This window comes from Panthera pardus, unplaced genomic scaffold (genome assembly GCF_024362965.1).
Source record: "Panthera pardus isolate Hobbes unplaced genomic scaffold, ASM2436296v1 HiC_scaffold_22, whole genome shotgun sequence".
NCBI classification, from domain to species: Eukaryota; Metazoa; Chordata; class Mammalia; order Carnivora; family Felidae; genus Panthera; species Panthera pardus.
The window spans coordinates 12,955,836-12,971,481 of NW_026526788.1; the positions used below are offsets into that span (position 1 = coordinate 12,955,836).

General features: G+C 42.4%; 1 protein-coding gene and 1 non-coding gene across 4 annotated transcripts in view; both read right to left on the reverse strand.

Moving 5' to 3' along the window:
• Nucleotides 1-484: 484 nt before the first annotated feature.
• A1CF (APOBEC1 complementation factor) overlaps nucleotides 485-15,646 on the reverse strand; it is a 76,781-nt gene continuing 61,619 nt past the window's right edge. For 2 of the 3 annotated variants that reach the window (XM_019430051.2, XM_053910262.1), the window contains 6 exons: nucleotides 15,308-15,405; nucleotides 9,693-9,966; nucleotides 7,543-7,748; nucleotides 5,030-5,166; nucleotides 3,908-4,050; nucleotides 485-715 (listed from right to left, as the gene is read on the reverse strand). In XM_019430051.2, the coding sequence (XP_019285596.1) occupies nucleotides 564-715; nucleotides 3,908-4,050; nucleotides 5,030-5,166; nucleotides 7,543-7,748; nucleotides 9,693-9,966; nucleotides 15,308-15,405 (1,010 nt within the window). In that variant the 3' untranslated portion in view covers nucleotides 485-563. The remainder of the gene's footprint in view (nucleotides 716-3,907; nucleotides 4,051-5,029; nucleotides 5,167-7,542; nucleotides 7,749-9,692; nucleotides 9,967-15,307; nucleotides 15,406-15,646) is intronic. The other variant, XM_019430052.2, reaches the window with a different exon arrangement.
• On the reverse strand, nucleotides 10,315-10,421 carry LOC128772547 (U6 spliceosomal RNA). The gene has a single exon (XR_008416728.1). It is a non-coding gene; the product is annotated as a U6 spliceosomal RNA (small nuclear RNA).

A 15,646-nucleotide genomic window follows, 5' to 3' on the forward strand; every position in this document is an offset into this window, starting at 1 on the left:
TGGGGCATTTTTTGGACGGAAGTGATGCTGACCCCATCAGACCTTGGGCAGTCTTTCACGGACCCCAGCCTGAGGACATACCCCATGCGGCGGGCAATGCGAACGTCTTTCAAAGAGCGTCCTCCCCGGCCCCCACCCTGCCTGTTTGTGACTCTCTGTGTCACAGAAGCAGCTGTGAGCCCAGGTTAAGGAATTCACATGGCTCTCTTTGTTGTTTCTGGCCCAGGTCTGCTGACCCCTGAACGCTTGCTGGTTAACAGGTCTCTCTTTACACTGTCAGGGTTCAGAAACCCGTCACCAGGTCCCTCAGGAGCCTGGGAGAAACGACTGTTGGGGCAATGGTTCTTTAGCTTTCTGTTAGACAAAAGCCTGCTCGACATTTGATTTCACTGGGAATACAGCCTCCTATCATGATTCTACAATTAGTATACACTAACCAGTCTCGGGCAAGGCATCGCTTTAGGAAAAGTATTACTTGTGATCGTAAGGAAACTGAGTGAGAGGTTTATTTCTTCCGGATAGAGTTGTGTGTGTCTTATTCTTAAATTAAAAGAAAGATATCTTCAGAAGGCTCCATATCCATCCCCTCGGGCAGTCACTGCAAAAGTGGGGTAGACCTCATACGTCGTATATGCTGCTAAGTCTTGTCCAAGGGTCACCGCTTGCTTGAGCTGGGCCGCGGACACAGGTGCACTTGCGTTAGGGACAGCGTATCCTGGAGAAGGAGGCAGAGAGAGCTTCAGCAGAGGCATCCGGGTGTCCTCCCTTTTGGTTAACTGTCTTCTTTTTGGGATATGAAAGTTTGACGTCGCTTAAAGCCAAAAGTTTAATACGTCCCTCTAAAAAAGTGAACTCCTGGGGCACCCGGGTGGCTCAGTCGGTTACGCGTCCGACTTGGGCTCCGGTCTTGACCTCGCGGTGTGTGAGCTCAAGTCCCGCGCCAGGCTGTCTGCTGTCAGCCCAGAGCCTGCTTTGGATCCTCTGTCCCCCTTCCCTCTGCCCCTCCCGCACTCTCTCTCTCTCTCTCTCACAAATCCACATAAAAAGAAATTAAAAAGGGAACTCAGGAGACATAATATCTAGACTCAGTGACTTAGGGGACAGTGTTCCTCAAAGTGAGGTCAACTATGTGTGCCCTATCCACTTCATGCTTGCAGAATCAGAAACACCAGAGATCGAGTCCGAGAAACAGAAACTTAACAGGATGCTGAGTTAATTACACTTGAGACTTGGGTCTTTATCAGAGGGTCGCAAAATTTACAAAGGAGGAGAGGTGATTGAGAGGTTGGCAGGGCTGGAGGAGTGGGGGCTCTGTGGGTCTGATTTTGTGCCCCCACCCCCATCTGAGTGAAATGTTAAAAACTCATTGCTTTTGTCCAAGAAGGACGTATAGGGAGTAGGTAGACCGGTAGAAAAAATACTGAGCGTTTTCGTGTATTTCTACGTAGCACCGTGAAAGCAAATATGTGGGCTGTTTACATTTAGACCCGACCGTGAAGGGCAAAGATCATCTTGCCTCACCAGCAAGCTGTCTGGAGGCCACGATGCTTGTCCTCACCCTCAGACAACTAAGGGGTTTGAGTGGTGAGGAGGCCATCACGGGCAGTCACATTAATATCACGTCTGGCTGATTGACATCCACGTTTAGAGAAAACAGCTATTACCTAAAAGCAATGTTTCTCTGTTAACGTTTTAGATCAAAATTAAACCGTTTCTGAGACGACCCAAAAAGTGTGCAGGTGACAAGAAAAAAGGAAAAATATACTTAAGCAACAAACAGGGACCTGAAAAAAAAAAAAAAAAGAAAAGAAAAAGCCCATTTTGTTTATGTGCCGTGGCCATCATCCCAACCCCAGACACATTGATTTCTTTCTGGTGGCTTCTCAGGAAGTGGTGGCAGGAAACTGGCTGGACTGTTTTTTTTAAAATTAAATCCACTCCTTGGCTTGAACACTTTGGCCAGTAATGCTGACTAAGGCACGACTGAAGTTCAGTCTGTTTTCCAACGAGATGAGAAATGTGTTACCGATTACTTCCCTGACTTTGGAAATCGTATTTCTAAATAAGTGAATAAGAAATACACATGTGTGAAGAGAGCGTGTGCATGTGTGTGTGTGGTGTATTTCTATTTTAGGGATTTTGAATTTTCTTCTTCAACTTGGCTAATTTCCCAAGTGCAAGAGTATTTGGAATTTAAACAGATTCTTCCCTTGTGACCCATTATTCTTTGCTTGACTCCACAGCAAAGTTATAAGAGAGGCTCTCAGATTCTCAGGCGTCCCCAAGACAACTCTCATGCCCTAAATATTTTTTACTTCTTGTGGGAGCAAACAGAAGTGAGGACAAGAGCAAACGTTCTTAGGTAAAAGCAAATCCTTTGCAATGTGCAACTGGAAAATTCTGACAGTGGCTCATTTGTTTTTACAGTACATTATTTAAGTGGCTTTGGGGTGCAGCTGTCCACAAGACAGGGGCTGAAACTTCTCCCAGAACCGAGAAGCCGTGGCACAGGACCCCCAGGAGACTGACATGTCAACACCCTGTTGTGTGGGAAGCGAGCACACAGCTCGCACACAGCTCACTGTGATGGCCCCAGCACAGCCCAGGGGACCTGCCCTGTGCATTGGCAGCTGTGGTCTTGGCAACCTCATGGGGGCACGCCACACATCCTCTCCATGTTCTACAGAACAAAGCTGGCATTGAGGTCACATTCACCGGTTGCAACCTTGCTTGCCAGAATGGAAAACACATTCGCAACTTTTGAGAAACAAAAGAAAATCAGAATGGGCCCAGGTGGTATGTTCGTGAGCAACAGACAGTTCTCACGCCTGTATGTGCCCAATATACGAATGAATGCATGGGTTGACAGAAATGCCCTATTTCTGGGTCCAGTCAGATCTCTTAATTTGTCTTAAGGGAGGTATGCCAATGCAGTGACTCATGACCAATTTCTTCAAAAGAAATGAACTTTTATTTGCTAAAACTGAACGGAGTTACTTAACCTAACTGTTAAGGAAACATTTCCAGAACAAATTTGTCATCTGGTTTCTTTGAATCTCTAGAGGGTTCACTTTTTAATTGTTAGCATTGGTTGTAGGTACATAATAAATGGGGAAAAGTCTTTTAAATGTGACCCTGGAGGCGTGTCGATCTACAGACAGGCTTTATTCTGAGCAAACAGTGCGCTCCAGACCAAAATTATAGAGCAGATAAAATGAGGGCTGATTATCCACATATTGAAAGGATCTTGATCTGTCTCTGACTCTCTCTTACACACAGAGTTTTTGACTTAAAATAACTTAAGAAATGCGTGGTCTACACAATTCTTCCAGAAAGCAAAGCAATGAAAGTCAAGTTGAGTTGAAGATGAGAAAAGTGCAGATACTCCAAGGGCTCCTTAAAAGCCAGTTGACCTTGGCCAAATTACTTCATCCCTGTCCTTGGTTCCTTCAGCTCACAATGGGCAGTATGCCACAACCTACCTCTTGCGGGGTCCTGACCGTCACTGATGTAGCATAAAGCATGCGGAGCATTTAGGCGAGCACCTGGCATGCCCTGAGCGTTCGAGTGAACATCAACTCTTAATAGGCAGTTCCAACCTCTCTCATTAAAAGTGAAAACCCAAGCCGACCAGATGCAGAGGCTGGCTCTTTCGAGATCACGCTGCTACTCAAGCTGAGCCGAGCCTGGCCCCCCCCCCCCCCCCCCGCTCCTCCCACCCTCCCCCCTCACTCCTCTCTGTCCTACCTGGATGGTCCACTCACCTGGAGAGCGTCTTTGGTCACAGATGGTGTAAGTCAGATTTCTTGTGGGTGGGGGTCATAAAGAGCTCTAAGGGTCCATGGTCCCAAGGGAGGGTTTCCCAAACACGCTGGGTGGGCTGCCGTGTCCGGCACAATTTTCGTACCTGGGAAAGCAGCGGCGGCTGCGGGGGCGGTGGGGGCCTCGGCCCCGTCGGTGGGGATGCCCAGGGTGTGGAGGGTGTGCTCTGCCGCGTAGGTCTTGGCTTCGTCCACGTAGGCACTTAGCTTCGGAGGCGTGAAGGGGTGGCTGCAAGACATATCCAGTCAGGGCAGGCATTTAAATTTGGGGTGCTGAGGGCTGAGATGGGAGCAAAGCTCCGTTGCTGTTAGTGTTTGCAGATGAGCGGGTAGTGGGGTTTTGTGTGCGTGGTTTTCCTTCTCTTTGCATTTAAGACTTGTACGTGTGTGTGTGTGTGTGCAGGGAGATTTGTGACCTGACCCAGGACCTCAGCGGTGGATACGACATTCCTGGGGCACATGCCTAACGCACCGCATGGCTGTTCTACTGTGCACGTGAACCAGGAAAGTTCCTAAAACGTGCAGAGACGCGGGCTTGAGGCGGGGATACCCACTCCCAGAGAGGATCTTTGATCCAAAATTTAAGTGACTGCGCACGGTGTCATGCTGTACAACGTGGTGATTTCCTGTGGTTCAGCCTGAATGCTGCACAGGTAAAAGACGGGCGACAGTTTTCATTTCCGTTACATTTTACATCTGAAGTTCTTCATTGGTGGATGATGCTATGCAGTCTTCATCGTCTGTTTGAAACATGGGGCCTTTGAGAGGCTGGCACCTCTATCCCGCTACACGACTGGACGTTTGCGTTTAATGAAAATTGAGTAGGCAGTAGACTGAAACATTTAGCTTATATAGATAGTGACAACGTAGGGGCACCTGAGTTGCCTAGTGGGTTCAGCGTCCAAATCTTGACATTGGCTCAGGTCATGATCTCACAGTTCGTGGGATCAAGCCCCGTGTCAGGCTCTGCGCTGACCGCATGGAGCCTGCTTGGGATTCTCTCTCTCTCTCTCTCTCTCTCTCTCTCTCTCTCTCTCTCTCTCTCTCTCTTTCTCCCTCTCTTTCTGCCCCTCTCCTGCTCACGCACACCTTCTGTCTCTCTCAAAATAAACATTTTCAAAAAAAGATAGTGACAAAATACACTCAATTTACTGGAGACTCTTACTCTAAAAATCTTAGAAAATTAGGAATTTGGAGATGTTACGCACATGGCAGGATTCTGGCTGGCCAGGGCAGGAATGGTTATTTTGTATAAGAATAGTTGCCGTTGATCTTGTCCAATGGCCGAGTGCAGCTGATATACCGGTTGTCCCCAGTTATTTTTCTGACAAATTTCTTCTAATATCTATGAGAGTTAAAACAAAAAAAAAAAGTGATTTTCCTTCCAATTGTCGTATTTGCACTATTTCATCAGCTTTCAGGGTTTTAAACTCTAATCTTCAGTGTTGAAGCTAATGTAAGAAAATATAAAACGCCACATGGTTTAATGACTCATACAATTTTAAGACGAACTCAACTTGAACTCCATTTAAAATGTTACATCTATTAATTCACAAAAATCGTTTTCACGCCATTTATTCTCATATGTTTTTAGTTCAGTCCATTAGCTGTAACTTTTTCTTCTTCTTCTTTTTTTTTACCCATAGCTTAATTCTATGATTTGTTGGATGTATTTATTCCATTAAAGAAAAACTGACATTTCAGCACTGTGTGGCTGGATTTCCTCATTACCCTCAATCCTTCTGTCTACAGTGGTTTAGAGAAAATAACCTAAGAATATAGTCCTACTTCATGTCGTTTGTCATAGGGTTTTAACTTTACATTTTCGTAAAAATCAAGGTAAAAAGTTTAATGGGTTACTAGTTACTGGGGTTACAACTGCTGACTGTACGGGACAGTCCTTGTCTCTCTGCTCCTGGTGGGCATTTGTGACTCCACCGCGGAACTGTTAAGGCTCCAACTCTGTTGGTTTGGGTTGGCACAGCCTTCAGTGTCTAAGCTGTAGTTGTAGAGATTCAGAGACAAATTAAAGAACTTTCAATAGTTGCTAGAGATGGTTCCTTACATATTACTATAAACCATGACCAACTTCTGATCTGGGTTGAATACAAGAAGGAGAGATTGTCCCTCACGCTATGGCAGCTCATAGAACTATGACATGGAATTTATAACAATTACTATTTTTTATTTTCTTAAAAGATTTCCAAGTATCTTAGTTCTTTAATAAGGTGCCTTATTTTAAATTTTAGCCCAAGATAGATTGGATGACAAGCTTTAGTGCTTTCTGAGCAAGGCTTCATCATGATTTTATTACAATTAATTTTATTACAATTAATTGGCTTATGTGTCAGCTGTCTCTTACTGGATTGCCATATGAGTTTTGATGGCAAAGACCGTATTATATTCTCTTTTCCATCCCCAGCACCTAACGCAATACGTGGTGTGTGATACATGGCCAATAAATGGTTTTTGAATAAACAAATGTTTGCTGTTTACCCCTCTGAGAGGCATCTTTATTTTTAATTGCCTGGGTAAGGATAGCAGCAACCTTAGATGAACTAATGTGTATGTGTAAGACAACCATCAATCCTGCAAAAATAGTACTCAGGATGAGCTGTTAGAAAACCAAGTTTTCTATTTGCTTGCAATCATAAGGCCTACTTCCATAAACCTGGGGGCTTATACCTTTGGGCCTGGAGTAGGAATGTTTCCTTTAGGGTCCACAGACTGTACCTCTGAACGACCGGTTACTGGTTCTTTAGCCAGTGTCTCTACAGGGAGGCCATCAGAGGTACTGCACACCCACAGGCTAAGGGTTAACGCATCCTGTTTTATTTTTACCCCTGTTAATTCATTTTCCATACTGGAACAGCTTTTATAACTTTTAATTTTCCAATAATAAAAACCACAGCCTCAAGCAGAAACATGGAGCTGTGGAATGAGAGCATTAAAAATTCCCCATAATCACTGCCCAACTATAATTATTGTAGAAGACTTAATTGGATAAGAGTGATGGCATCTCATAGTTAATATGGGTAATGATATCACCATCAGTAGCATGGTTTTTATCTCTTAAACATAGTGTTTCTGGGGCGTCTGGGTGGCTCAGTAGGTTAAGTGTCCAACTTTGGCTCAGGTCACGATCTCACGGTTTGTGGGTTCAAGCCCGCATCGGGCTCTGTGCTGACAGCTCAGAGCTTGGAGCCTGCTTTGGATTCTGTGTCTCCTTCTCTCCCTGCCCCTCTCCCACTCACCTCTCTCTCTCTCTCTCTGTCTCAAAAATAAATAAACATTAAAGAACCCCACAGTGTTTCCAATAAAGGATGTCCTTTATTGGCACATAAGAGTGGTCTATTCATTCCCTGTCATGAATACTCTCCATTAGCCTACTCCCACACGGTAGGCATTTATTTTGAGTCAGGGTCTTTGCTGCACTTTATTTGCATTTAAGGTATTGGTTAATAATTCTTAGTAGGATCTTCGTTTTCCAGTTCAGATTATTTAGGGTGTCAAACTTCATTTTTAAGAAGAAGAGTGAAATGGGACAGTGACACTCAATGGTGGGGCATTCTCTCATTGTGTCGATTGGCCACTTTATCTATGTAAACAAAACAAAACGAGCAGTGGCCCGAGTAGGGATCAAGTCAAATCATTTGACGAAAGGTGTACCAAGGTCTTTGGCCTAACTTAAGGAAACTATCTCCGGAATAACATTACCTACCTGGGGAGCAAGTTTAATTCCCTGGGGTTTTAAAGTGACAGGATTCATTGGGGTGAGCTCCATCCCAGGTAAAAGGTCGTAGAGTTTGTCTTCTCTCTTGTCTCCCTTGACCTGGTATCCACGACCCAGGCCTGTGTAGGTCAAATAGCCACGGCCACCTAGTCTTCTTACTCCCGCAGCCCCTACAGGTACATTCATGTAAATTTCTAGGAATGTAAGAAGGCATTAAACTGAATCAAACCACCAGAAAATCACCCTGAATCTTACTGAAATGGAAAAGTTAGCCCAAGTCCCATTGATTACCGCCCTGACGATGCACAGAAAACTCTAGGATTCTGATGTAATGAAACTCAACCAAAGGTAGGGGTCGCCACAGGTGTGTTTTTGTGTGTTTTCTTTTTGACTGGGGAAGAAAGCAATCCTATCAAAGCCATCATCACTAAGTACACGAGCAACTTTAAAACTTTGGTACAGAGAAAAATTTTGCAACTTCTGTCTGCAGTTAACCTTTTGTTGATATTTTTCTATAGGCTAATAAATGTTGGGAAGGCATTTATTTCAAGATCCCAGCGTGTTATGACCACATGCATTAAAATAAGAGTTGCATTTTTATCTTCGATCAGGAAATCAGAAATGAATTCTAGCTTCCCCAATAGTTCCGTCCCCAGTGATCAGTCGGGAAATGGAACATTGAGAATACAGGTTTTTAAGTTCACTATTTTCTGTTTCATGGCCTGTCAATGTGAGGCTTAAATTCCCATTGAGTTTCATTAATAGATTCCTTTTGATTTTTTGCTTTGCTGTGTTGCCACTTTGATTTCCTACTGATGGCATAAAGTTGATAAAAAAATTAAATTGATTACCCTTCATCCATGAATCTCATTCATTGATTTCCTTTCTTGTTATAAGGTATTTTTTTCCCCTTGGAGTGGAGTTTGTTTTTTTCCTACATTACAACTGGTTGCCAATTTATATTTAACGTATGCATTATTTAATAATATGATTTCAGATTACAAATGTGTAATATTTTAATGACATAATTTGCCACCACATAGATAGATTATACCAGAGGAAAACCTGATGATTTCTTTAGCATTATAATCTTGGGTAGAGTGATTTTATGATGATTATGGAAATTTTAAGGCTGTTGAAGACTAGAGATCTTAGGATAGCCAACTCAGTTTTCCTGAAAAATAGTAAAACACAGTAAGAGGATAGTTTCCACAGTAATCTGACATGCCCCTTTGCTTCTAACTAAAACCCAAGGATGGGATTTAAATACACAGTTTGTTGTCAAGTTGCCCAGAATGGTTTTATATTTGGAAGACAGAACTGGGATTCTTTTGGCATTAACTACATCCTAGCAGGACCATTCTGAAGGATCCCATTAGGCAGAGACAAACTAGTTTACTAGAAATTAAAAAAAAATGCTTTCCTTTTCATCTATCTTGCTTGAACTGAGCCCAGAACACTGCTTGAACATTTGGAACTCTTACAGGATTACATAGGAAAGATTTATCATTTAGTAGTTAGTCTTTTTTCTATTTGGACTTTACTATTTAGTTCCCCATATCCTGGAGAAATAAATTTATTTCCTCACTAGTGTGGCTTTTTACAAGGCATAGCGCATAATCCTGGGAGGAGGTCAAATGAAAGCATGTCATGTGTCTCTTAGAACATGTTTATGATAATTTGATTTATATACGAATAGGCCCCTGAGTCGCCCTCAAAGGCACATGTGCCTTGACGTGTTTTTGCTATTTGACATAACTGGTTTTCATTGGCCCATCCTTGCTTTCATTTGTAAATTTTCTAATGAGTCACAAATGACTGCAATATGGTGGTGGTCCAATGATAAGGGAGAAGCTAACTATTTAGTCTGTACAAACTTTATGCACCCATGCGAAGACCAAATGTATGCATTAGACTCCTTTGTGCTATGTCCTGACCAAGTTTTTCCAATAACCAGTTGTAATGTGAAAAAAGATTTTTATGAAAGGACAACTATTGATATAATAATATTTGATTTTTCATGAACAATTTTCCAGTCCTTTTCTCCCGGTGGACCCATCCAATTTGTCTAAGGCTATTGCAATACAAATCATTTGAAATTGTAGAGTTATTCCAGGGCAAGAGCTGATGAGCATTACCTCTAACAGAAGGGGCTCGGATAATGGCCCTGTTGCCAAGATGTCCTTTAGTGGCTGGGAAATGAAGGCTGGGAATTGCTGTATAGGCCTGAGGGGCATAGAAGACAGGAGCTCCAAGGTAGGTTGTGGTGGGATCGTAAACATGGCCCAAAGAGTAGGTGTAATCTCCTTGCAGCATGGCGCCCCTTCCGCCCGTGCCTCGGGTGTACCTAACGTAACTGTCCTTGTCCACTGGTTTGGCTAGGGTCACTTCAATGGGGGAACCATCTAGCACCTGTTGTAGAGAGCAAAGAAGAAACAACATCAGAAGATATGAAGGCAACCCAGTGCGGCTGAGCCCTAGTCTCCTGAGCGTTAGTCAATTTGCTGCTCTGTTCGCTGTTTCGCTTACACATATCTTGTCTCTTTATCGGTTCACGTTTGTGGGTCAGTTGAGTTTTCCTGAGTCATTTTGTTGGTACATTGCACATAATATGCACCAGGTTTCACAGTGACAAACTGACCACTGTCTGCTGACATACGGGTTATAAATTATGCGAATACAGTCATTGCAACAGAGAGTTATGTGATATTTTTATGAGATATATACGTTTTATTTTTTTGTTTTATTTTTTTTTAAATTTTTTATATGGAACGCTTCACGAATTTGCGTGTCATCCTTGCGCAGGGGCCATGCTAATCTTCTCTGTATCGTTCCAATTTTAGTATATGTGCTGCCGAAGTGAGCACGAGATATATATGTTTTAAATTACACGTTATGTAATTCTAAGACATTTTAGGTTAATAATGGGTGGAACGTAATCTTTACTACTTAGCACAGCACAAAGAAGGTGAAAGGACACCAATAAAGAAATCTTATCGCTTGTTAGCACGTTGGCATGGGTAGCCTAGTCAGGTCGTTCCAGCTGCCAGCCAGTTAAATAGCTTACTTTTTATTTTTTTAACGTTTTGTTTATTTTTGAGAGAGAGAGAGACAGTGAGAGCCTGACCAGGGGAGGGGCAGAGAAAGGGGGACAGAGGATCCAAAGCGGGCTCTGCGCTGACACGCTGATCATAGTGAGCCTGATGTGGGGCTTGAACTCACGAAACGTGAGATCATGACCTGAGCTGAAGTCGGACGCTCAAATGACTGAGCCACCCAGGTGCCCCTAAATGGCTTACTTCGTAGAGCGGCTATACAATAGGTAAGTTTTTACTAGAAAAGAAAAGAGACTTAAAAATGGGGCCTTACTCAGGGAAGAGGGATCAAGGAGGCCACTGTACTTTCCCCCCAGGTACCCGTGAAGCAACCTTTTGATCTGTTGCACAGCTGGGAACTGGCAGAGAAGCCAGGGGAAGCCCCGTGATTTCTCAAGTCACGCACTTCTTAAAATGTGTCCTCAAGAATTATTGGAGTGGCGTTTGTTTCTGCCGCAAGTTTCTAACATTTTGCAAACAGATCCCGACGTGGAAGATAATGGATGTGTGTAGATCTATGTGTGCCACTCGCTTTTCTCTCTTGCTTGCCAACACGAGACAAAGATGGCTCTCAACAAATGCTTGACGGATTGACGTATTTCTTATCAATGGGACAAGGTGTTGCGAGGAAGCATTTGTAGCTTCCTCCGAATAAGAATGTTGTGAGCCTCTATTTTTTATACAGGAAAGGAATGATACGAAGTGTTCCTGCAAGGATTCTCTGTCATAGCAGCTCGCCATTTGGTGAGAGCCTCAGTCCATTCTGGGGTCATTGAGGTTGGCTGGACAAAGTTGTGCTTCATGGTTGTTGTGACCATTTTAGTCAGCCTTGGGGCAACTTGTTCTTAGTTTCCGATATCTGCCCTACTTTTTAGCAGCAAGAGCCAGTCTCGAGTATGTTAGTTGGAATATACTGAGAGAGAATCCTGATGATATTCACCTATCTTTACAATGGTGTCGATGTAATGAGAAGCAACAGATCAGAGTATCAAAGGAAGGGGGTGGTCTTGGTAATAAGATTCTTTATCTTCAGTCCTGTCTTGAGGAAGGTGAGAGAGACCCAAATAGGTCTCTGCTTATAGACCTTCCTATCAAGAGACATTTTCAATGGAATGATTCTTTACCGCAAAGTCAGGTTCCATATTGTAATAGAATTTGTGCTTCATTGTCCCCGTAGGACTCGTTTTAAAAAATTTTTTTAACACTTATTTATTTTTGAGAGAGAAAGAGAGCATGAGTGGGGGAGGGGAACAGAGAGAGGAGGACAGATTATCTGAAGCAGGCTCCAGGCTCTGAGCTGTCAGCACAGAGCCTGATGTGGGGCTTGAACTCCTGCACTGTGAGATCATGGCCTGAGCCAAAGGGAGACACTTAACCGACTGAGCCACCCAGGCGCCCCTTGAGTGTTTTAAACTCAGTACTGTCTTTTAGTGATTTGCTCTAGACGTTTCAAGAGCTAGGGTGATATATTATTCATTGGTATATTCCCAAGCCCCAAAAAATTCCTTACACATCACAGACACCCACAAGTATTTCTAGAATAGAGAACCACATGCAAAGCTCAGTTCATCCCCTTTCTCTCTAAATAGGTTTCCTTTCCTGGCTTCCCCCACAGTATCATCCTGATCCCCCATATTGAAAACCAGCCAATGGCTCCTGCTCACTCCGACATCCAGTCAGTTCCTGGATGTTTTCAATTTGTGCCCCATAGCCCTACATAGAGATTTCTCCTACTTTCCTTTCCCACCCTCCTTCAAGCCCTTATTCAAAATGAGAGAGAGAGAGAATGAGGGAGGGAAGGGCAGCGAAGGGAGAGAGAGAGAGAGAGAGAGAGAGAGAGAACCTTCAGCAGGCTCCATTGTCAGCGTGGAGCCCAATGTGGGACTTGATCCCATGACCCCGGGATCATGACCTGAGCTGAAATCAAGAGTTGGATGCCACCCAGGGGCCCCAAACATAACATCTTTAAAAAATATACCTAGCTTACCTAGCTGTAAAATTTGGGAACAATTTGAGCATTTTTCCATCGTAATTATTTCAATGTAATTATTAGCGTTTAATTTATGACCGTCTCTTCTCAGCATTCATCATGTATCCTCAGGAATGTTCTCAAATGGAGAAACTGACCTGTGAATTGTTTTCAGAGTAATAACAGCTTTATGGCACTAAATGTGATCGTCGATAAAGATGAGGTGGTGATTTGCTTCATGGACGTGTATTTAAATCTGCACGAATTTCTGCTTTGCAGTTTTTGCATTTCGGAGTCAGTACTTTCTCTCCTCCAGGACTCAAGCATGTCTGTGGACCCCAGATCGTCCCCTAAGCCCAGCCCCCTGTGACTGATGAACCTGCTCTGGGAGGTACTCCCTTAGCTGCTGGCCATGTCCTTCGGCCAAACACCCCTGCTTCTTTCTCCCAAGGAGACCTGCTCTATCCAGTCCTCTCTCTCTGAGGTTTCCTGTGATGTCTCCCGCCCCTTGTTGCCTTGACCCCAGGGGTGCGGTGACCCTCAGCTCCTCCACTCTTTTGCTTCCCCTTCCCTGCACTCACACTTCTGTACTTAGCCCCTTTGCCAGCTGGCTGCTGTGAGGACTGACTGGTGCAAAGCCCGACAGGCTACACAGCCCTGCGTGCATCATGTTCTAACTGAATCGCTCTGCTTTCACCTTCCTTAGTCACTTCTTGCGCTTTCCAAATTCTGTGCCTCGGAAACCGCCTCTCCATTTCCATGTGTTTTGATTTGGGAAATCTGCCCAATTTTTATGGCTTCTTATAGTTACCATCTTCTCATCTCCACGAAGATTTTCTGATTCTGAATGGCTCATTCCTCCTTCCTTTGGATATACTCACCACTTTTTATGTGTATATATATATATGTGTGTGTGTGTGTGTGTGTGTGTGTATACATATATATACATATATACACATACATATATATACACACATATATATACACATATACACATACATATATACACATATATACACATATACATGTATATACGCATATATACACATATATATAATATATATATGAAACTTATTTGGCTGAACTATGAAAGATGTGTGTGTACTTATCTTATATACATATACATATACATACACATACATGTGTATACATATATGTGTATACATATATACACATATACATATATACACATATACATATATACACATATACATATATACATATACATACACACATATACATATATATACACATATACATATACACACATATATAATATATATATGAAACTTATTTGGCTGAACTATGAAGGATGTGTGTGTACTTATATACATATGCATACACATACATGTGTATACATATATGTGTATACATATATATACATATACATATATATACACATATACATATATACACATATACATATATATATACACATATACATATATATACACATATATACACATATATATATACTATATATATGAAACTTATTTGGCTGAACTATGAAAGATGTGTGTGTACTTATCTTATATACATATACATATACATATACATATACGTATACATATATATACACATACATGTGTATACATGCATGTGTATACATATATACATATATATGTATACACATATACATATACACATATACATATATATACACATATACATATACACATACACATACATATATATACACATATACACATATATATAATATATATATGAAACTTATTTGGCTGAACTATGAAAGATGTGTGTGTACTTATTCCTCTGGTAGACTTTTAGCTTGCTGACAAGTATCTTTGGTTTTTTTTTGTATCCCAGACATTATTCAGCAAGATAAGTGGTCTATAGAAACGTTTTAGTGTTTTTTTAAAATATTTTTAAAATTTTATTTATTTTTGAGAGAGAGAGAGAGAGTGTGTGAGCAGGGGAGGGAAAGAGAGAGGGGGAGACACAGAATCCAAAGCAGGCTCCAGGTACTGAGCTGTCAGCACAGAGCCCGACGTGGGGCTTGAACTCACAAACTGCGAGATCATGACCTGAGCTGGAGTCGGACGCTCAACTGGCTGAGCCACCCAGGTGCCCCAAAGGGTTTTAATGTTTTTTGCATTGATAAGTAAATATTATATTGGTTTCTATTTACAAGTCAGGAGAAAGGACTTAGAAACTAGCTTTTTCCTGGACCTTATTCTTGGCAAGGTGAAGAGACCCAAAGCCTCCCAGAGTAGGGAGATCAAAACTCTGAGGGCAGACTGACAGCAGTGACCTTGACATCTTTTCTGGTCATCAGCCTCCAAAATACTGCACTACTGAGGTGATAATCTCTCAAAGTAATGACAGAAAGTTGCACCTGAGAAAAACACCTTGAAATAACCTACGCCAATACTCCAATCCCCCACTTGGGAAGGAAGTTGAGGGGCAGTGACTTGTTCAAATCAGCCCAAATTAGAGACAGGACCGGACACAGGAGCCACATCTCCATGGTGTTTTCTGTCGCTGACTCTTCTGTTCATCTTCAATGGATCGAGACAGTCATGTTAGAGGTAGAGAAAGCCTGAGTGACACAGACTTGCGGGATCGTTCTTTTGAATAAAATTTCCACGCCAAACTTGGGTGGAACTTGTGTGTGTGTGTGTGTGTGTGTGTGTGTGTGTGTGTGTGTACACGCATTGTCCTATATTACCTTTCCATTTAAAGCTTTCATTGCCTCAACTGCATCCTCTCGACTGCTGAAATGCACAAAAGCATAGTCGCGGATTTTCTTTACCCTCTCCACAGCACCTGTAAACAGAGAGAAAGTAGCCCCATTAGCAACCTTGAGACAACACCGAGAATGGCACATTTTAGCATTTGGCTTCCAAGAGTATTTGATTTTTTTTTCAGACTTACTATTTAGGTTAAGTTCTCCTTGAGAATGTTTGCTATGTCCAGGTTTGCAATTGTACACATTCAGTAGAAGCTTTTGTTTGTAATTTTTTTATATCACCTATATTCTTCCATATTATTATAGATTTGTGTTTTC